This window comes from Typopeltis vanoorti, chromosome 17 (genome assembly GCF_054136105.1).
Source record: "Typopeltis vanoorti isolate ZY-2024b chromosome 17, IOZ_Tvanoo_1.0, whole genome shotgun sequence".
NCBI classification, from domain to species: domain Eukaryota; kingdom Metazoa; phylum Arthropoda; class Arachnida; order Uropygi; family Thelyphonidae; genus Typopeltis; species Typopeltis vanoorti.
The window spans coordinates 59,036,929-59,059,300 of NC_143565.1; the positions used below are offsets into that span (position 1 = coordinate 59,036,929).

The 22,372-nt window shown below is 36.1% G+C and overlaps 1 protein-coding gene across 1 annotated transcript in view; it reads right to left on the bottom strand.

The window, feature by feature from the left end:
• Window positions 1-22,372, bottom strand: part of Kif3C (Kinesin family member 3C) — a 685,271-nt gene that overhangs the window by 587,484 nt on the left and 75,415 nt on the right. Inside the window, exon 3 of the mRNA XM_090406914.1 lies at window positions 17,063-17,218. Within this exon, the coding sequence (XP_090263040.1) occupies window positions 17,063-17,218 (156 nt within the window). The remainder of the gene's footprint in view (window positions 1-17,062; window positions 17,219-22,372) is intronic.

The following is a 22,372-nucleotide window of genomic DNA, read 5'->3' on the forward strand; positions in this document are numbered from 1 at the left end:
AAGAGAGAAGCTATTTGATATGCTAGAGTTATATGGTGTCAATGGGGCATTATATGAAGTAATATTTAGTCTGTATTTGAGTTGTAAGTCGAGAGAATTGAAGGAAGGACAGGAAGATGGTTTAATGTTAAATCTGGAGTCAGACAAGGAATATACATTATCACCTCTGTTATTCATGATCTACATCAGTGGTTCTTAACCTTTTGGAAGTCACAGAACACTTCTGATTATAAGAAAAATTTGGGGAACATCAAAAGCATTAGGGTCATAAAACTAACAGTAAACATATTCATGGACTTGCCTTTTGTAAAAATGGAACTTATTTTAATGTGATGCTTGAGCTTGTCTGCTCTTGCAGATTTCAGCAATATCAGGTTTAATATGTTATATAGCTATCCTCATCTCTTTGTCCATATTAGTAAGTCTTCCATGCTTTTAAGTTTTTATATTAGTTAATACTGAGAAACTGAGCTCACAAAAATATAATGTTGAAAACTGTATCAATAATCTTAGTGCCCTTGTGGAGAGAGAGCTGGGTATTCAGCTTGGACAAAAATCCAAAATTCCTCAAGAGTTATTTCAGAGGATTTTATTTTTAGAGTAATTGTTCTTGTAACGAAAATTCACAACTCGATGTATTAACCGTGCCAAATGGATTTTGTATCCAGTCATAACTGTGTGTATTTAAGGAAGGAAAGTAACTTGAAATCTTTTATGTGGTTTTTCCAAAGAGATACTTTTTTATGAAAAGCTGACAATTTGTCAGTGGATGTCAAAATATTTTCATTTTTCCCTTGGATACTTGTATTAACTCTATTTAAGTAATTAAAAATATTGGCTAAATATGCCATTTTAGTACACCAAATATCATTTTGAAGATATTTTTACAAAAGCATCCATACCTTCATTTTGTAAAAAGGCCAATACTTCATTTTTAAGTTCTAAACTTCGGAATAGCACTTTATCTCTGAATAACCATCTTATTTCAGTGTGAAAAAGCAAGGATTCTTACTTGGCTTCTATAGATATGCAAAGTTTTTTAAAAAGGCATGCTTTCAAAGATCTTAACTTCATGTAATTTATCATATTTACAACTTGGTCTACTAGAGGTTTTAATATTGCCAGTAATGTTTTCAAAAGATGCCATGTACCATCTTTCACCAGCGGAACATTTGTAACCAGTTCGTGGAACAGAGGTTAAGAACCACTGATCTATATGGATCACATTATCAAGGAAAGTGGTATTAAACCTGACATCCAAATTGGAGATGTTACTCTCAGCTCTTTGCTTTATGCGGATAATGTTATACTTCTAAATAAATCCACTATCAGTCTGCAAGATTCCCTGACTAAAGTGAATAACTATTGTAATAGATATGGTATGAAGGTCAACGTTAAAAAGACTTAGACAATGAAAATATCAACTGCATTGGGAATGGAGAACCTATAGGACAAGTAAAACATTTCAGCTACTTAGGCACGAATTTTAGTGAAGATGGTAAAGTAAATATGGGAATTGACAACAGAATCAACAAGGCTGATATGGTAGGAAGTCAAATGAATAAATTTATATGGAATAAGAGAGAAATTAGCCAAAACACTAAATTAGCTGTATACAAGACAGTGTTCAAGCCAATTTTAACTTATGGATCTGAGAGCTGGGTCAGAAGTAAAACACTTGACCAAAGACTAGAGACCATGGATATGAGAGTCCTGGGAAAGATTAGGGGCATGAACAGATGGCATCAATGGCAATATCGTATTAAAAAGAGGATATTAGGAAAGAACTCGATATTGTCAGCATCCAGGAATGTGTTAGCAGAGCTCTCATGTGGTATGTCACTTAAACAGAATGGGAAAGGAAAGCAAGATTAGCAAAGCAAGTGTTCTCTGCCAGGTTGACAGGAAAAAGACCGAGAGGAAGACCAAGATATAGGTGGATTGATACAGTAAAAAGTGCCTCAGAAGATAGAAATATAAGATCTGATAATGTTGGAGTCTTGACAGGTAACAGACTGATTTGGAGGAAAATTGTAGAGAGTAAGTTAGTTATCATGTAGTTTTTCATGTAGTACTATCATATCCTGTACACTCCTTGAGGGTATATATCAGGAATTTGATGATGATGCAGTAATACGATATTTTATTATTATTATTATTAAGAGAGACCTCCAGGGAGGCTACATACTACATATACCAGATATCATACTCATCCTTGAATCCATTCACAATGCTTGCACCCACAACGTCCAATGGTAATCCATTCCAATCATGCACCACCCTATGAGAGAAAAATCTAGCCCTCACCCCCTTCTTAGCAGCATTCATTCTTAGTTTCCAAGGATGCCATCTTGTCCTTTCTCCCACTCCTCTGTAAATTGAAAAATCAGTTGAAATCCTGTTTGACAATTTCAAAAGTTTGTAAATCTCAATCATATCACTCCTCTTTCTCCTGTTTGCTAGTGTCTGCAGTCTAGAAATTCTCAATCTTTCTTTATAATCAGTATTAAACAATTCTGATATCATTTTTGCATAACATGCTCCTTTGCACTCTCTCTCTCTCTCTACTGTATTAGAATCACAATGAAAACCAGAACACCAGACTGCACAAAACAGTCCAAGTGAGGTCTTATCAAGGTGGCCATGTACAGAGCCAAAATGACATACAGTAAATCCTCGATTTAACGGACTAGTAGGGGCTAAGGAGTGTCCGTTAAATTGCGAATTTTTTAAAATAAAAATATCTGTAACATCATACTGCAATTTTATCAATATTAGTACTGTAATAACAAAAACAATTCCTTTATACACAATTTTCACAGTTTTAGATAAGTTAATGTTCGATGGTGAGGCACTTGGTTTAGGTAATCCTACTTTGAAAAACCTTGCTTCTGCTGTTTTTTTTTTTTTTTATAATTAACTCCCTAAAATTATGAAAATGTGTGTAAACAAACTGAAAGTCATGGCACCCGAACGTCCTAATTATTCGCCGAACACGTTTCATGAGCGGTGACTCTTTATGTCAGCTAAATTACTACAGTGTTTTTCCAACATATGATGGCCTATTCGCCAAAATTTGTTAAAAATAACAGGAAATTAATAAAAAAAATAACCTGTTAATTTAATTATAAGCAAATCTTGGTTAAAAGCATTTTAAAATTAACAGGGTGTTAATTTTCACGTGACATACGGACCGGAAATTTTGTCCGTTAAATCGAGGTCCGTACAATAGAGGGTTTACTGTACTTCTCTCTACATGTCGACATTTGTTTCAACATTGCAATTATCTTTTGAGCTGTATTTGCAAACTTTGCTACATGGCCCCTGAACTTCAACTTCCTATCTACTAACACTCCAAGATCCATTGCTTCATCAGTTTCTTCTAGCCTAATCCCACCAATATAATACGACATTGAATATCTAATCACACCAAAGTGAATGACTTTACATTTACTAACTTTGAACCGACATGCATTTTCCCATGCCCACAGTTCCAGCCTATTCAAATCACTCTGCAAAGACTGCATATCAGCAGCATTCCTGATTACCCTACCTATCTTTGTTTCATCAGCAAGTAACTGTATGTCACTTGTCAAATCTTTCCCAATATCATTAATGTGCAGATTGAATAACAGTGCACCAAGCAATGAACCTTATGGTACACCACTGGTTACCTTAAATCCTGCAGACTCACATCCCTCGTATACCACTTTTTGATATATGTCAGTCAGCCATCCTCTTATCCATGCTAATATTCTATAATATTAGCGTGGATAAGAGGGATAATATTCTATTCCAAATCCATATTCTGCAATTTATGCAACAGTCTACCATGCTGAACTCTGTCAAAAGCCTTAGCAAAATCCAAAAGTATCATTGTGTATCCATTTCCCTTGTCTAGTTCAATGGTAACATTGTTATACAATGTGAGCAAGTTGCTAAAATATAACCTTCCCTTAGTAAACCCACATTGCTCATTGGAAGGTAGAGATTCATTGTCAACCCATTTCTTCAATGCGAGCCCTAACCAATATTTCTAAAATCTTCACCACTACTTCTGAGATACTAATTGGTGAATAGTTGGATACATATGCACCACCCTTGTGCAATGGAATTACCACACATTCTTTCATACGGAATCTTCCCTGTTCTAAGACTTATATTAAAGAACCTGATAAAAGGAATAGCAAGTTAAGCTAAACACTCTTTTAGTGCACATGCTGATATGTCATCTATTGCTGAATTCTTATTCAGTTTGTGCAACAGCTCTTGTGGAACAAATTGTGCGCTAAGCCAAAAATCCTCAAAACTACTTACACTACACTAATAAGGCCAATAATGGAATATGCAGCACCTATCTGGTCACCTTTGGCCTCATCGGTAAAGAAAAAATTAGACAAAATACAAACAAAAGCATCCAAGATTATCATTGGTGCAGTCTCATCCACTAACAACATCAGAGCCCAACAGGAATGTGGGCTTGACCTGTTGGAGGACAGATGAAAATTTGCCACAATAAAATTCATAAATAATATCGGAAGCTACCAAAGCGATCATATCTCCCTAAAAACTTATGAACATTGGAACCAAAAATGCAGACTTCACAGATCATCAACTTAACAATATGATGACACTATCAAGAAAGAAATAGGTCTTGATCAGCTAAATGCCCACATAAACAAAGAACCTCCATTTTCCAGTCCTTTACCTTCAAATACCTCCATCATACCAAACTCTGTACAAAAAAAAAAGAACCAAAATAAATGCTCAAAGAAAAAGGCCTAAATACTATCAACCTTCTTTCATCCTCCAAACAGGTTATTTGTTATGCTGATGGATCGTCAGACACCAATATGATTAATGGAGGCACTGGTGTTCTCCTTCTACTCCCGAAAGGTGAAAAACTTTAAATAAAAGTTGGATCTGGGAGGTTCGTTTCCAATTTTAGCAGCGAACTCTATGCAATAAATAAAGTACTAGAAGCCTACTTAAAACTATCATCATCTCAACAATCTGAAGGAATTATAATTTACAGTGACTCAAGATCAGCTATGGAGGCAATCAAAAATGGTAATACCAAGCTGCTCACACAAGACATCCATAAACTCTTAAATCAACTAAAGTGTTTAGGAAAAAGTTCATTTTACAATGGATTCCTGCTCATGTAAGCATTGATTACAATGAAGCAGCTGATAAATTAACAAAATAGACTAGAGAACTCAACCAAGAAACTCTTGCTGATGCCAATGCACTAGGAAAAGCTAAACTAATTCCACTGAAATCAGTGATACAACATCAAATTCCCGAAATCAGTGCTGACAGAAAGACCTCCATCATGATAGCAAGACTACGAACAGGACATTATAGAGGAATGAAGATCAACACAGATGATACAAGAACATATAGAAACTGCAACGACTGCCCCAATACTGAACTGAAACCCACTCACATCTTCACCTGTCTAGCAATTACAGAAGCCTTGCAAGAAATAGATCATAATCCTGAACAACAGCTCTATACAAACAAAATCATCGACATAGCCAAATCAGTACAAGGAGCACACGGAAACATCTAAGACTCTTCAAAAGACAAGACAACAACAACAACAGCTCTAATACCTCGGTCTCACACACCTGAGTTTCTTCATCCAGTGAAGGGGTAGCAGTGAGCTCAATGTCGAATACACCAGGGTTCATAGATTTTAACAAAATGGACACTCATTAGTTGAACAACCTCTTCTGCATCTGTAATCCTCAAGCCATCTAAATTTAGAAGAGTTATTCTTTTATATTCATTCTTTCTTTCTTTTAGTTGCAGCATATTAATAGAATTCTTGTGAGTTGTCTTTAGCACGCAGAGCCAGTTTCTGTTCACACTCAGACTTTGCTTTCCATACAATACTTGTGACTATTGTAGCCTGTTGCTTATAATTTTCATAACAGACATCATCCTTATGCACACGATATTGCTTCCACATCATCCTTTTCTCACAAATCTCTTGCTTAATAAGATTACACATCCATTTGACTCCTACCCTATTTATTCTTCGAACTCTCGGGACATATTCTGATATCGCATCAGTTAAGTATTGTTTAAATGTTTCCCATGCATTTTCGGTAATCTTGCTATCCAGCAACCGATCCAGTTCCACTGAACTTGGTATATTTCTCAGTTGGTCATAATTTCCTGCTTTGTAGTTCAGCATGTAACCTTTTCTGAATGGGACATTCATAAACTTAGTCACTTCCCAAGTGAGTACCACATAGTCACTGTCACCAACCGAGAAATATACCAATCATCTAGCTTAGAATTAGAATTAGAAATTAGAATCATCTAGCTTAGCTAGATGATTCTAACTAAGCGCAGCGGCTATTTGGGTGCTAGTAGTGGCATCTAGCGGTCATCGTATCAAAATCTGGGCCAAGGCCGTTCACATGGTACAAGTCGCATTCATTTGTGGTTAGTGGTTGCAGAGATATACAATTTTCAAATCAAGACATTCTTTTTGAAACACCCTATATAATCAACTCATTCTTTGACCTCAAGTTCCTTATGTCACATACTGCTTGAGAAAGTTGTCACATACTGCTTGAGAAAGTTGTCCCATAGCAACTCAATAAATGTATCTTCATACTTCTCAAGAGATTCTACTGTTACCCAATCAATATTTGGATAATTAAAGTCTCCCATTATACTTACTCTTTTCATGCTTATCTTTTCTATTTGGTGATGCATTTCTTCATCACTAGCAACCGATCCACCTGGTCTGAAACAACACCCCACTATGTAACTGATCTTGTTAGATTCTACACCTCACACCATATGACTTCAAACTGACTACCACATGAAATACTGTCAGTAGTAGTAGTAGTACAATCATAGGTCTCAACTCTAACTGGATTCAAATAATCAGATATCATTAGCAGCACACCCCCTCTTATCCTATCCTCTCTATCCTTCCTAAAAATACTATACCCTTTAAACTCCATAGCAGTTAATATATCTGATTCTGATAACCAGGCCTCACTAATGCACACAATCTGAGGTCCTAACATACTGACTAAGGCAACAAAGTCTACCCTTTTGTTTCTGATACTCCTAGCATTCATGTACAGACATAATAATCTATCTGCACGTTCTCTTGTCAGCAGTCTGCATGACACAGTTACATAACTTGTAGATCTCTATTCTTCTCTAGTGCCTTTTAATTAAAAATATATTACTAACACTGTAGATCATGATCATCAATGTTAAAAAAAGAAGGAAAAAAGGATAGGATTTTTTCTGCCTCACTAGTAGATGATTACAGGAAGGTACAAAAACTGAAATAGATGCAGAATAGCCAAATAAGCTTGCTCTACAGTCCAGCATGGATGCTGCAGTAACCATGTATTTAATATTTGTTTTATTATTATTACAGGATACCTCCAAGGATCCTAAGCCTTTGTGAAAGAAACTTGCTCAACATATTCCGGTCAATGCATCAAATATATGAGAGGGTACCACATGATAAACTGATGTTTATATTGCAGTACATGGGTTTAGATATCAGGTTAGTGAACTGGATTCAGGATTGTCTATCTGACAGATATCAGACAGTCGTATGGGAGAACAATATCAACAAGACAAAAACTTACAAGTGAGGTCCCCACAGGGCTCATTACTGGGATCTGTATTGTTTAACCTTTATATCAATGACATTGTCAATGGATTGCATAGGGATATTCAGTTGTCTGCAAATGATGTAAAGCTGGGAAGGGTTACAAGGTAGGTTCCAAACGTCTCCAGCGTTATATACAAAATTCGTGCCAAATTTAAAATGCTGTGAATGACAGATAGCACTATCTATGAGGAGGTTAGTCTACCTGTGTCATTCAGTTGGAGGCACTCCAACTGAATGATGCAGTGTTCAAAATTGAATACCATGCTACGATCAAGTTTTTCACCAAAGAACGGCAAACAGCAATTGGATGGTGTTTATGGGGAAGCGTCCCCCTTCATATTTTACTGTGAAGAAATGAACAAAACAGTTTTGTTTAGGAAGAGAGAGAATTGAAGATGATCTTCATGATAGTCAGCCTGTGGTAGAGATGACAGAGAAAAATGCATCTCTTGCTGAGGGAAACTGCTCAATGACAGACAGCTGAAGCACAAAGAAATCTCAGCAAAGTTGGGACTTTCTATACCAATTATCTTCGCATCATTCATGAGAAACTTCACATAACGAAGGTCAGTGCAATGTGGGTGCCCTGACTTCTCTCTTCAATTCAGAAGGAGCATCGTGTGACCTGTTCCTGCAAGAGCTTTGCCAAGGAAAAAAAAAAGAGAAGTGCTGGAATGCATTGTCACTGGGGGATGAACCATGGTCCTTTATTATATCTACTTTCCTAAACAGAATCTATGGAGTGGCACAAATTAGGCAAAACACTGGCAGAGAAAAGCCAAGGTCACTCAGTCCACCAAGAAGAGTATCTTCTTGGTGGAGTTTCAGGGAAAGGAATACCACTGTGAATGCAGAATATTATGCTTCACTCCTTCACAAACTGCATGATGCCATAAAAAAAAAAAAAGAGATGAGGAATGCTGAGTCGTGGTGTTTGCCTGCTTCACAACAATGCTCAAGTCCATACGGTTATTGTTGCAAAGGCTGAAGTGAAGGACTGTGGCTTCCAGGAGATTCAACTCCAGCCCTACAGCCCAGATCTAGCACCAGCGACTATTACCTCATCTTGAAATTGAAGACCTTCAAGGAAGAAAATTTGCAGATGACAATGACGTGAAAGAAGTAGTTTTAGGCCATTTTGCAGACAAAAGTACTGACTATTTTTTGAAAGGCACCTAAATGTTAATTCAAAGATGTGAAAAGTGTGTTGAAGTAAAGGGAGATTATGTTGAAAAGTGACACTAAGAAAACAGTTGTTTTCTATCACCTCTAAAATTAGTCAGGTCAGAACCTCCCTCATATTAGTAATAGTGCAGATGTGGTAGTCCTGCAAAAGGATTTGAATCAACTGGACAGATGGACAAATGAAATAGGTGTCAGTTTAATGCAGCTAAATGTAAAGTCTTGAAGTTTGGGATACATCGATAGGAGGCTGCATACTCTGTTGGAGGAAATGTACCGGAGGATGTAGGGAAGACAAGGGATCTGGGGATGATGACTGATAGAAACCTGAAATTCACAGATAAAAACCTGAAAAGAACGTATTGCAAATGTGGTGAAGGTAACCCAGAGGACTGCTGCAATACTGAGAAGGATGCTGACCTGTAGGGATAAAAGAGTTGTCATTCCATTGTATAAAGTCCTGAGCAAACTGCACTTGGACTATTGTTCTCAAATTTGGTCCCCTGGATTTGAAGGGGATAAATTAACTGTGGAAAGGGTGCAGAGGAAGATAACTAAGATAGTATCAGGACTGTACAATGTTAGTTATGAAGACAGGCTGAGGGATTGTGGACTGCAGAATTTGGTAGATAGAAGGAGAGGGTGATATGACTGAGACTTTTAAACCTACTGTTGAGAGTTAGTAAACAGGGTATATGATATCCCCAAGAGCCTTCTATAAAAACATATCTCAAAAGCAATTATCTTTATCCTATTAGACTTCTTTAGGTTCTAAGTCTCACATCCTTAAGTTACTGTTGGAAAAACAGTGGCATCCAGATGGATCTGGATACCACTGTTTTTCCAACATTGTTTTTCCAATCCATCTTTCCAGATTTTAGACAAATCTCTGACTTGTTTTAACCATATCTAATTGTCTTCTGAATAGCTATTCTTCACATTTATCATGGATCCCAGGTATTCGAACTTGCTGACTTCCTCAATTCTTATTCGATTAAGGCACAAAGATTTCTTCTAATATAGGAAATATAGACAGCTTCCTTGTCTATATTTCCTTTGAGAACCATAATCTCTGTCTTGCTGGGACTGAGTTGAACTCCTCTGTTCTTTCTGATCTCATTAACTTTGTTAAGGATTTATCCTAGTTCATCCTTATCATTACAATGGAGTACTGTATCACTAATGTGACTCAGATTACTGATCAATCTGCCACAATCCTAACCATCCAATACTTCATACATGATGTCCTGATCATAGATACTAAACAGGTGAGGAGAAAAGTAGGTATCCTTGCTAACTTCTTTGCTAACCTGAAGCCAATAATCACTTAATTCAATACCTGATCTTACATTGTTTCTTACTCACTGCTCAAATTAGTTATCAACCTGATAATGTGTTGAAGAAACCAATTAATGTCATTTCCTTCCAAAATTTCATATGATGAACAGTCAAAAGCTTGGGAATAATCTATGATACACATTATCACAGGATATCAAAATTCTTTATATTTTTCAATGATCTGATCTCTGATACCCTTGCTTTTCCTAAAACCTGTTTATTCCTCAAGCATCTATGCCTCAACTTTAATCTCAATCCTATTCAGAATTATCTTTAATAAAATCTTGCTGAATGAGAGATTAAATTAATAGTTCTATAGTTTTTGTAATCCTTCATATTAAACTTCTTTTGCAGCAGAATAAAAATTGACTTCTTCCAGTCTCTAGGCCATGATCCTATCTTCATCTATGAACTCTTATCCTTCCATTCACTGTGGCCTTAATTAACTCTGCTGAGATTCCATCTGCACCTGAGCCCTTATTGTTGTTAAGCTGTTTAATTGCTCCTTCAACCTAAGTAGAAGAGATTCCAAATCAAAATTTTCTTAGTAAGAGGGGCTCCTCCATATTTTCTTTATCCTCTCTACTGTAAAGTTCTTTACAGCACTGTTACAATCTATATTTTTTTTTTATTTCTAGTTCTCTTCTGTTAGTACCACTTCATTCCTATCTTTGATGACATTCAATGTGGGCTTAAACTTGTGGGCTTTAGGTACAAACTAAATGAAACATCCTTTCATAATCATACCTCTTCATCTCTTCACATTTATTAACATAAAAATTTCTGTCCTGTCTGATGGCTTTTTTTTTATTCTCTATGCAATTGTTTATATTCTTCAGTTCTTGTGTCTCTTTATTTCTCTAACCGCTACTTCCTTTCATTCATTGCTGAATTCTTATTCTTTTATATCTTTCACAGCTTTTTCTATTTCCAAACTTTCAATAAATAAAATTTCTGATTATCCCTGTTATCTCTTTCCATATCCTCTTCCTGTATTTGAATGCAGAAGATGCAAACATTTGGAGAAACTGTTGGTTTCTGGACAAGTGAACATGTTAGAGCAGAAACTAGAATCATCAGGGTGGAAAACGTAGGAGGGATGGCCTTGTGCATAGATAGTGGCTTGAGAAATGAGAGGGTGTACATATGTTTTGCATTATAAATATTCTGAAAGAAGTGCACTTTGTATTATGTGATGTAAAGTTTTAACTTGCATAAAGTCATCTGCTCTCTACTTGTAAGGAATTCATTATTATTATTATTATTAGACACCTCCAGGGAGTCCAAAGACTCATCAAGGGAGAGTGTGCCGACAGCATCGATCGAATGATCCCCTTCCAACTACTAACCACACTCAAATTTGCTTAACATTTTTTGTGAGCCATCATCATTGTGCATTCAAATTTGTATTTAATAATCTATCTTCTATATATAATTGTTCTGCTTTCTATGTTTTTTCTTTTTTTCCTTAATGTGTACACCACATTCATCATGCAGTGAAGTTACAAGTTTTTCACTGAGTCAGAAAGTATATATATGACAATTTTTTTTCGTTTGCTTTTAACACTAAGAAAGCAAACAAAAGTTTCTGTGAAGTATCATCATGACAAATCTGTCATGATGATGGTTCATGAAAAAAAGTTAAGCAAATTTGAGTGTGGTTAGTAGTCAGAAGGGGATCTTTCGATCGATGCTGTCGGCACACTCTCCCTTGATGAGTCTTTGGACTCCCTGGAGGTGTCTAATAATAATAATAATAATAATGAATTCCTTACAAGTAGAGAGCAGATGACTTTATGCAAGTTAAAACTTTACATCACATAATACAAAGTGCACTTCTTTCAGAATATTTATAATGCAAAACATCATATGTACACCCTCTCATTTCTCAAGCCACTATCTATGCACAAGGCCATCCCTCCTACGTTTTCCACCCTGACGATTCTAGTTTCTGCTCTAACATGCTCACTTGTCCAGAAACCAACAGTTTCTCCAAATGCTTGCATCCTTCTGCATTCAAATACAATCCATCTCATGCATAAGAGCTCTCTTCTATTCTCAAATGTGCTCCATGCATCTACATATTCCAGACTTCTCTTTCTACACATTCTTGCTATCATCTCATTCATTATCACTGCTCTTTTCCTTCACTACATATTATCATGCCAAGACACACTCACTATCTCTCCCCTGACACATTTCTGCAGCATTATCCCTAACATCAATCTCATCTCCTGTGATAAGATTCATGCTACCTCTCATGTCATTCATACCAACTATTACTATCATCTCTGTACATTTTTACTTCACTACCTTCATTAAAAAACTTTTGCTTTTTTTTTTCCTTCCTAAAATTAGATATATCTTTATCAGCAACTGAACATGTGCAATTTCTTTTGTCATGTGATTCTCATGGTGGCATTCACATAAAAAGGTTTCCATTTTTATAAAAGCAAATAAGAAGATAATTACAATTTATAATTAAATAGTCAATGTATAAATAATAAAAGTAAACACAAAAGAAAATTATCATAATTTTACACATTTTCAGCATTTAAGAATGATATGTTAAAAGAGAAACAGGAGCTCATATTATAATAGGAATTTCAGGATCATGAAAATTTTGAGTAGTATGAATATGACTGTCAAAAAGCCACTAGATGTTAAATATTTAAAATGGTAACTTCCCTGATTTTGGAAGATAAAAGCCAAATCTAATTGTACATGGGATGAAGAGATTAGCAAAACTGGCTGCTCTGTTTCATATAAACAAGAGATAAACAGAAGATAAAGGCAAGCTAGGCTAAACCAGGCTTATTCAGAAGAAGAAAATAATCCATGTTGTTTGTTACTTTGAAAACAAACAGCAACAACAGTATGAAGAAGTGAGGAAAAAATAGAATAATTTTAATAAACAAACTACTTCATTTCAAGTTACAGCAGTTTATTAGTATTTTAAAAGTTCAGTTATGTGTATTCCACATGTTTCTTTTAAAACTTATTATGTACAGAAAACATTTTGCCAAACAGATTAAATTCAATAAGCTTTAGCATGGACATCATAGAAGATATGATCACTTTGCCCAGACATCCATATATTTGCCTTCTATTGGTCCATTTTGATAAGGATTCACTGGCCTAACAGATGTTCAAACTGGTTGGATCTCCTCAGAGACCAGGCGGATACTTAAGTAAAGCCCCTCTCTAAAAATTAGGCGACCCCCAGACCACTCCATATGAGCGACTGAAAGATCATCCAACTCAGCATTGGTTCCACTCAGTGACAGGTTCACCCTACCACTGAGCAGAACTGCTCGTATTCCAGGAAAAAGCTTCCACCGACTAAGTCCTACATGAGCCATGCTTGAAAACACTTTCCCTGGAGACTCAAGTTGCTCTCTCTCTCAAGGGAAACCCCCCCCCACCAGAAATTTTAGCCTCCCTCAATGCAAGCTAGACTCGGAAGAAACCTTAAGAAAGCAAAAACTATCATTCAGTACTAAGGAATTCGAAGTGTCGGAGAGGTGTATTTTTCGTAAGCAAACTCTCAGTCAGTGTGTAAAGTATTTACTAAAATAAAGAGCCAAAAGGCTTCAGTTTGGTGATGCAAAATTATATAAATCAAGTGGATATTAAATCCAGCATTATTTCAAAGCCAAATGTAGAAGCTATGAAAGTTTCGTATGAAAATTAACCAGATGGGAATACACTTGCCAGCACTCACAAGTTGCCCTAGTGCAGACTTTATAGAAGATATTATCGCTTTGCCCAAGCATCCATATATTCACCTTCTATTGGTCCATTTTGATAAGGTTTCATTGGCCTGACAGCTGTTTCGAACTGGCTGGTTCTTCTCAGAGATCAGGCAGAAACCTTAAGAGAGCAAAAACTCGTCCAGTACTAAGGAACTCGAAGTGTCAGAGAGGTGTATTTTTCATAAGCAAACAGCATTATTTCAAAGCCAAATGTAGAAATAATAAATTTAGTTTAATCCTTTATCCAAGTGTAAGCAAACAAAGTTTGCACCTGAAAATATCTTCAGGACTGAGATAAGGTGGTGCAACACCAGGAAACTCCAAGCAATAAACTTCCAACACCAAATGTAGAAACTATGAAATTTTCTTATGAAAACCGACCAGAGAGCTTATGGGAATACACTTGCCGCACTTACAAGTTATCCTACAGCAGATCCTTTGAAATTATGCTGGATTTAATATCCACTTGATTTATATAATTTTGCATTGCCAAACTGAAGTCTTCTGGCTCTTTATTTTAGTAAATACTTTACGCACTAACCAAGAGTTTGCTTGGATATTCTAGGATGCTTGGAGACTATGCTTTGGATACTCTCAACCAAGAGTATCCAATGCATGGTCTGCGAGACCCAACTTGCCATAATGATAGTGCTAAATGTATTTTTTATGTTCTCCAAGGCAGATGCCAACAGTTCTTCCTGTCTCTTCATAGTAAGCCAGGTTATAAGAACAGGTCACTTCATATAATCCTGGATGCAATAATGAAGAGAATTTCTCCTTAGATGAAAGAATGAGAGTTGCCACTTTGACATAAGATTTAAATGTGGTGTGTATTTGATTAAGCACACTAGATATCTTTCAGGATATTACCAACATTACCTATTATTCATCTTGTGCTGCATTCACAATACCTTCTTCTAGATTTCATGCTTAATCTCTTCATTCATGATTTTGACATCTAACTCATTAAGCCTTTTTACCTTCAGAAAACAGTCATACACTGATGCTGTTAATTATCTCTTAGTCGTTATACAAACAGCATTTATCTTCTTCCCTCTTAACTCCTCATTCCATGCTATATTTCCAAGTTGTCCCCAGAGCTTTTCATATTCATGGACCTTGTAGTTCCACATGTATCCTTTCCTTACAGAAGTCTTCATATGACTGCCAACCACTCAGGTCATCAATTCATGATCACTCTTACCAGCTGGAAAGAAAGGAGACACATTTCATTTTCCGATGAAATAATCTGATTTAAGACTTTCAATCCTTGCTAGTCATCCTTTATATGCTGCCTAAGATAGTAGTCTCTCAAGAAATTATTTTCCTTATTCCAAATGGTATTTCTTCATTCCACTATATATTAACATAATTAAAATCACCCACAATGATCATCCTTACTTTATCAATAACCAAAGTTTCAAGTTTCTTACACATTTCTTCCTCACATCACCATCATCAAAATGCAATGGCCTCTAACAACATGCAATTAAATATCTCTTCCTGTGAATCTCCATCTCACTTCAAACTGCCTCAAAATGATTATCTCCACTATGCATAAGCATAATCCCCTGCTATCATTTGCACTACCCTTCCCATCTTGTTCTTTCTATCCTCATGGAAAACACTACACTCTTCCATTACTACTGGCATTTGGATATATCTTCATCCAACCTTGTTTCACTTATTTCAACAGTTTTTACGGTGAGTAAACTTGAGCAGATGATACACAGCAGAAACTAAGGAAGATCTGGAGCGATTGATTCTATTGGTTAACCCTCCAACCAGCCAACGTCTATAGATGTCAAGCTAAATCTCGATACGATTATGTAACACCAGTTGAATAACATGGATAAGAAGTGCAATTTGGTCTCATTATTTCATCCACCTCGCTGGTAGGGTGGTTAAGAGGGAAAATATAACAAAGCCAAGCTTAATTTAAACATCAGCAAAACAAAAGTGATGGCTTCTGGCAATTTAAATGAATTTATAATAGAGGTAGATAAAAACTGTCGAAAGTTATGATTTACTGGGGTCCAGAATCAGAAATGATAGTAAATGTGAAGATGAAATTAAAAGAAAGACAGTGATGGAGAAAAAAGCAATGTTAAACTTGACAAAAATTATGAAAGATAGAGATGTGAGTAAGGCTATGAAAGTTAGAATTGTCAAAGCAATGGTATTTCCAATAGTGATATAGATGTGAAAGCTGGATTATTAAGAAGAAAGATAGAAAGAAAACTGATTCATTTGAATTATGGGTGTGGAGGAGACTATTAAGAATCTCATGGGCTGCAAGAATGACAAATAAGAAGATTTCAGAGAATATAAAGACAGAATCCTCCTTGGAGGAGATGACTGCTAAACAGAAGTTGATGTACTCTGGTCATATTATGCGAGCTGATGAATCATTGGAAAAGGCAGTTATGTTGGGGAAGATTGAGAGAATGAGAAGAGGAAGACCACAAAAGAGTTGGATGGACAACATGAGAGAACTTACCAACTTTAACTTATTACTGAAAGAAAGGACAAGAGGCCGAGTGAGATGGAGAGGAGCCATTGTTCACAAGGATAACCAAGAGTCAAAAATGACTGGATGGCACATAACAACAACAAAACTTGATCAGTGAAATAATTTCCTCTCCCTTATTTCTGATGCTCCTGACATTCAAAAATAAACATAGCAATCCATGTTCAGGTCTACAACCAGTCATACTCATTCCACTTGTTGGTTGTGATTTCCCCCACCTGCCCAAGACCAAACTGAGCTCTCCCTGGAAGTTAATGACTAGATTTTCTCTTTCTCTCTTAATAATGAAAAGCATTTGCCTATCAGAGTGGTGAGTACATGATCAGTAAATGAATTTCAGGAAGGTATGGTAAGTGATGTACAGGTTAAGTGAACTTCTCACAATGTGTCACTAAATGCTTTGGAGATACCACATAGTGGAAAAATCCACTATGTGATATCCTTACAATAATGATAGCAAACAGGTTAATTACAGCCATCTAGGAATTTATGACTGAGTTTCTGAATACCTGACTTTCTTATATTCATGATGCTTTCAATTTAAAACTAAACTCTTATATAATAGACATAATAAATAAATATAAAAATATTTACCTCAACAAGCGGGTAAACAATCTCATTATATATCTGCTCTGTGGTAGAACCAATAAAATAAGCACCATCAAACACAAATGTTTTGGCTGGTGCTGAGCTATCATTAGGGTTTGTAATTGAACACTGTCCACAGGAAGAGTCCATGTTCAGAATAACCTAAAATTTAAAGACAATATAAATTATAACATCAAGAATTCAGAATCACTTAAAAATTGAACGCTGAATACAGAATACGTATCACCCCACCACCACCACCTTTAACATCCTGCAGTTAGAGTTAATCTGATGTACTCTTAATTTCAGGATGACTACTCTAATTTACTTTAACTCCATAATTTTAAACAGTCATCAGTAAACTTAGGAGTGTAACAATGCATGGGCTTACTATTTTAAGAAATATTAAAGGTTACTTCAAGTCTTCACTTCTCTTTCTCCAAAATCACAGAGATGAGAAGATGAAGAAGATCAGCATGCTTTGCATTATGGGATACTAAGACAATTGATATGAAGTCATTAGCCTCTATATACAAGTAGCCTAGTCATGAAGATACTGCACATGCAAACTTTGCTTACACCTGATTAAAGGATTAAATAAAAATATAATTTCTTGGCAAGTATAAATTAATAATGTAACCAACAAGTCAGTTTTGCAAAGAAGATATCTGCAGAATGATACGATAAAAACAATTAACAATATAAACTAATGGGAAAATTACAAATATTATGCTTGCTATCAGGCTTCTCATTGTTTTCCAGTGGTTGTTAGAGTAATTAAGGTATGAAGTATTAAGAAATTTTCCTCCAGAGTTACGAACTTTGGAGACCTAAATAGGTCTCCAAAGTTAGCAACTCTTTTTATATTCTTTCCAAAAACTATGCCCGATGGAAAATCCACTATGTGTAGCTTTATGACAGGGTTATAAGCCACACTAATTATTTAAATTTTTAAGTAATAACACAATACTAACAGAAATTCCACAAGGTATAGGATGGGGAATAGAGTTGATGTATTTGTATCAGGATTTGCTAGTTTTCCTATACATAAGTCTATAGGCTTTTTTTCTTTTTTTAAAAGGATAAATGGTTGTTATGGATAATTAAAAAATATTTATATCAGATTCACTGTGTTTCTAGTTGCCCATATATCTCAAACAAATAGAAGTTTCAGCCCTGAAACACTTCTTCTTCTTCAAATCTTTAGAGGTACATACACAATGTTAAACACAATGTTAAACCAAGTTTAATAAATTGACCTTTTTCATCTGAAGAAGTCAGAATGGAGCACTGTTTATATAATTCTGCATATCTGGAAAAAAAAATTAAATATAAAGAGCTAATAAGCTTCCTTTCTGCATTTTTTGGTATTAATGTGGTCTAGCTACTCACTGATGAAGCCTCAAAAAAGGCTGAAACCGGTCTGGGTAGTGACCTCCCACCATAATGTAATAACAGCATACATTTCCTAGGAAATGTGTTTTTAGATTATGGAAAATACCTAAGAATAGTGATCAGAACTTTACCGACTGTGCTGCGAGTTCTCTGGTATTGTACTACGTACTAGGGTCACTTGCATTAGCTCATGCTAGTGGTCGCCGATACTTTATAGTTTACTATATTCGGCATGAAACTCTCTGATTCCAATCTTTGAGTTTCTTATTCGGGTTTAAAACAATGTGGGATTTAATATTCCCTTAATTTAAATAATGGAAAAAAAACATTTTCAATGTGAAATACAACTTCCTATACTGATGCAATGGTAAATCTACCCTATAGATATAAAATGATAAGCCTTTTTATGAAATGTTTTTATGTAACGTTTTTGTGTCACGTTTTTTGTCAAGTTATTTGAAACATTTTGAAACTTAGGGGCTACTCTGAGTATCGAGCCTTCAAAATTCGAGTCATCAGAATTCAAGGAAACCCGACCTACCAGTCCAGAACTTGGGGGTTGGGCGCAGCAACCTGCTGTGCCCAACCCCTGCTATAAAGTGCACTATAAACTGCTCTTTAAAGAATCATTGAATATACTAATTACTAATTAATTTAATCAAAATTAAAAGGAGCAAAATTATTTGCTTACACAGAACTCTTAAACAATATCAAAGATGGATAATGAACAACATATTGATGTTGGTTAACATATATATTTCAAACCTCATTCAAACCATCACTGGGAAATAAAAACTGATTGCAAACATAAGGTTTGAAACTTAAATTTTCCATAATTAACACCATTAAAGGTTTTGAATGTACCATTATACCACTAGGATTTTCACATTTTATGTTTATTATCATCCCTTGTCAAGTTACAAATATTAAGGTAGCAAAACTTACAAATATAAAGGTTGCAAAATAGACGATGGCCAGGAGACAGATCTGGAGCTGGAAGGAAGGTTAGGGAATTTAGATACTCAGGTTCAACAGTGGAAAAGGATGGAGAGGCTGAGAAGGAAGTGAGATGCAGGATACAACCAGGATCTAAAAGGCAAAATCTATAGGACAATAGTGAGACCAATTATGATGTATGCTATGGAACTGTGGCCCTAAGGAAAAATAGCATCAGCAGGATGGAGGTAGCGGAGATGTGAATGCTTAGGTGGATGGGCTGTGTGACCAGAAAGGATCGTCTGAGAAATTACAGTGAGAAGGAAACGGTAAAAGTTATGAACTTAGGAGCGAAGATAGAGGAGGCAAGGTTGAGATAGTTTGGTCATGTGATGAGGAGGGAGGATGAATATGTGGGAAGAAAGGTCATGCAGATGGATGTGCAGGGGAGGAGGAAGTATGGGGGGGCCAAAGAAGAGATGGAGGGAGCTGGTGGAGGAGGACTTGAGGATGAAGAACTTGGATGTGGTTACAGCCCAAAACAAGAGGATGTTGAGGAGACTCACCAAAAACAGTGACCCCACTTAAATGGGTCAAGCTGCACTCTCTCTCTCTCTCTCTCTCTCTCTCTCTGTTTTTTAAATAAAACCTGATTCTTTAGGATAGAGGTGAATAAAATGGAATACTGTACTCCCCCTTAACCGCAGAAAATATTCTCCAAGATCCCCCCTCCCCGTGGATACCTGAAACCGAGGATAGTACCGAACCATATATATATATATATACACAGACACACACACACACCCTCTGGCCAAAACAAAACCGAACTTTTCGAAAATAGAAGAAACTAGTGGCACCACCTGTTGTATCTTTTTGTTGTCAAAAGCGACAACCTTCATTAGTGTTGTGTCAACTGTTTATGACATTTGTTTCATTAGAAGCCGAGTTATAGTGCCAAGAGTGACAGTGTTTTGACGAACGGTCAATGAGTTTCAAACAGAGAGCTGCAATTGACTTTTGTGTTAAACTTGGTAAAAGTTTTACCAAAATGCATCAAATGTTTCAAAAAGCATACGGGGATGAATGCTTATCCTGTACTCAAGTTTACGAGTGGTTTAAGCAATTTCAAAGTGGTTGTGAAACGCTTGAGGACAACGAAAAGCCGGGCCGGCCAAAAACCGGACTGAGCAAAGTTAACATCCAAAAAGTGCATGGCTTCATCAAAGAAAACTTGAAATCATCCGTGAGATTGATTGAAGATGAACTGGGGATTCCAAAATCAACAGTGCAAAACATTTTGACTGAGTTTGTGCCTTCGTAAATTGAATTCACGATTTGTTCCCCACAAGTTGACCGATGACCAAAAAAGTATCGAATTGAACACTGCAAGGACCTAGTGTTTTAAGTATGAGCACTCTAGCGCTCAGTGGAGACCACCAGAAGAGGAGCATCCGAAAAAAAGTCGCTTGGAGAAGTCAAAAGTAAAGGCAATACTGATCTGTTTCTACAATTCCAAGGGCATTATCCACAAAGAATTCATTCCACCTGGCCAAACAGTCAAGGGTGAGTTTTATCTCAAAGTTTTAAAGCAATTAATAGCGAGAATTTGTCGCATATGGCATGAATATCATGATGCAGGCAGCTGGTCAGTTTTGCATGATAATGCACCATCTCATCGTTTGAACATTGTGAGGCCAATGAAAGGAAAGCAATACGACACTGTTGAAATCATTCAAGTGGCAGTAGCCACAACCCTCAAGAGTATCCCAAAAACCGATATAAAAAAACTTATTTCATGAATTAATTGAGCGTGCCAAATGCTGTATCGAAGCTGAGGGAGTGTATATTGATTGAAATAAATGATTTGAATAATTAGAATTGGCCTGTGTTTTATTTTCTATCAAAAGTACAGTTTGTTTCTGGACAGAGGGTGTATATACCATGTTTTTCCCTGTACATACATACTCGTGTATGATAAAGTTTGATTTATAAATTAGGCACAGTAATTTAATTTTTTGTGATTTTTTAAATTTCTTGTGATGATGTAAGATAATACAATGCCTACATGAGATGAATGATGTAGTGTTAGGCTACTATTGATTCTATAGTGACCAAACGCTGCAATAGAGGATCATCGAGCCATGACAATGTTGATGAATGGATGTTAGGAGCAAACGATGTTGATGGTTGGTGATCCTCAATAACTGAAGGTCTTTTTGCCGAAACCTTCTGGAAGAACATTGTAATCAGAAGTTGTCTCTTTCTTTTTAACTCATCAAAGTGTTGCTGCAGAGGTTGTAATCCTTCAATGATCACACGGTAACTGTAATGCTGAGTTCCATGTGAGGATCGTATTCTATAATTTTGTACTTTAATGTCTGTGCAATTCAAAACACTTCGGCAAATTTCAGTAATGCCCACATTGCTGGTTCTGCTTCAGTTCCTTCTTCTTCATCTTCCTCTTAATCTGTAGATGACTCAACAAGTTCTTCCAATTCCTCATTTGTTAACACTTCTCAATTGTCTTCAATATGTTCTTCCACTTCTTCACCATGTTGACAAATCCTTCTCCACCTATTTGTCTTGCTGCATGATTCCTAATTTCTCCATCGATCCTTGGAAAGCCTTTAAAATCATTTATGACTTCACTCCATAAGTTCTTCCAGCAGGTATTTACAGTTTCTGGTTTTAATTCATCCACTGCAGCTTTCATGAATGTTATTGCGTCAGCAATAATGAATGATTTCATGCACTGTATTATGTCCAGATTAGAGTTTGCATCAATTGATAATTGAATGCAATTAAATAAAAGGCAGGTGTATTTGGCCTTGACAAACTCAATGATGTCCTGATCAAGGGGCTGAAGCAATGAGGTTGTATTTAGATGTAATAACACAACTTCAACATTTTCATTTTCATAGCAAACAGATTGAGGATAGTCAGATGCATTGTCTATTATTAATAGGACTTTAAATTCCAATCCTT